Consider the following 1,387-nt stretch of genomic DNA (forward strand, 5'->3'; position numbering starts at 1 on the left):
CCCGTTCATCCGTTTCTATTTGCATGTTTTCTAAACTAAAACCAGGCTTTGTTGGGCTGCTGGATAAAACCTGGAACTAAACAATATTTCTGACATTTTGAATTGAAAAATCTTCCTGGATGGAAGAGAAACGTCTTCAAACTTGGAAACAAAGTCCAGAGGATTGATTTTTAGCTTTTTTTGGAATAAGTTAGAAAATGCTCTAACTGGATATTATGAGGTTAACCGAACGGTTTAGAGGGAGAACGTACCATGGCCACCATCTCTGCAGCGTTTCCTCTGGGGCATCGGATGATCGGCACAGCACCTGAAGCACAGAATCACACGCAGACCATGAAGCTATCAGAGCTTTATCCAAACAGGAAGTGCTTAGTTAAAAGTGAACAACATCTAAACCACCTGAAGCTTCCATGTGAGACTTTATTCATAAAAAGGAACAATTAGAGGAACATCTGGAAACTGTTTTCATGCTCAGACTTGGATTAAAAACAGGAAGCTGACTCTAAAACGGCAGCTTGCTTCTGTTCTACATAGCTGTGTTAATCTGGTGAATTAACGATAGAATGATTTCATTCCGTTTCATTGGCGTCTATAACGATGACAGTGATGATCTGGAGCCTGCAGGACACCGTAGGGCTCAGAGAGTTTTCTCTGATCTCTATTCTGCTGACGGGCACTGAGGAAAAGGTGTTGGAAAACGTTCCCCGGAGGCACGATCTGTCCCGGAGGCACGATCTGTCCCGGAGGCACGATCCGTCCTGCGCCATGAATCATTTCCATAAATTACTTATTTTTATCCTTAACTCACTAAAGAATGCTAATACACATCTATTAAAAATGTTTTATGACTTTTCTGAGACAATTTTTGTGCTTTTTCCATTTTCTCCATTAAACAGCTTCTCTGACGTCATCATGGGACACGATCAGAGCGGTAAATCTGATTAAACCATGTTTATCTGCATTCTAGTTGTTTCTCTCTTTAGATTACGAACTATATACCATGATGTTAACACGAAAGGAAAACATAAAACTCTAAAGGACTAGATTTATGTTTAAATCCAAAGCTGATAAAGTTAGCTCCCGGAAGTAGCGTAGCATCCGGTGCAGATCTGGCACAGATTGACAAAATAGGACTTAGAGGCATTTATTTTCTCAGGAAATACATTATTAACCTTTAACACATTATATTTTAGTATGCTTATTATTTTTGGGGAGGGTAAAAACATAATTTAGGTCTTTTTAACAAAATAAAATGGAGGGCAAGCTGGATGTTTATCTGGATGCTCAAATGAGCTGATGGCGCATGCGCAGGACGGACCGTGCTTCCCAGATGGATCGTGCTTCCAGGACGGACCGTGCTTCCCAGATGGATCGTGCTTCCAGGACG

General features: G+C 40.9%; 1 protein-coding gene across 1 annotated transcript in view; it reads right to left on the reverse strand.

Annotated features, from left to right (window-relative positions):
- Positions 1–1,387, reverse strand: part of scfd1 (sec1 family domain containing 1) — a 31,536-nt gene that overhangs the window by 23,394 nt on the left and 6,755 nt on the right. The window contains exon 5 of the mRNA XM_015392525.1: positions 252–307. Coding sequence (XP_015248011.1) covers positions 252–307 — 56 coding nt within the window. The remainder of the gene's footprint in view (positions 1–251; positions 308–1,387) is intronic.

Source organism: Cyprinodon variegatus, unplaced genomic scaffold, assembly GCF_000732505.1.
Source record: "Cyprinodon variegatus isolate N-32 unplaced genomic scaffold, C_variegatus-1.0 Scaffold595, whole genome shotgun sequence".
NCBI classification, from domain to species: domain Eukaryota; kingdom Metazoa; phylum Chordata; class Actinopteri; order Cyprinodontiformes; family Cyprinodontidae; genus Cyprinodon; species Cyprinodon variegatus.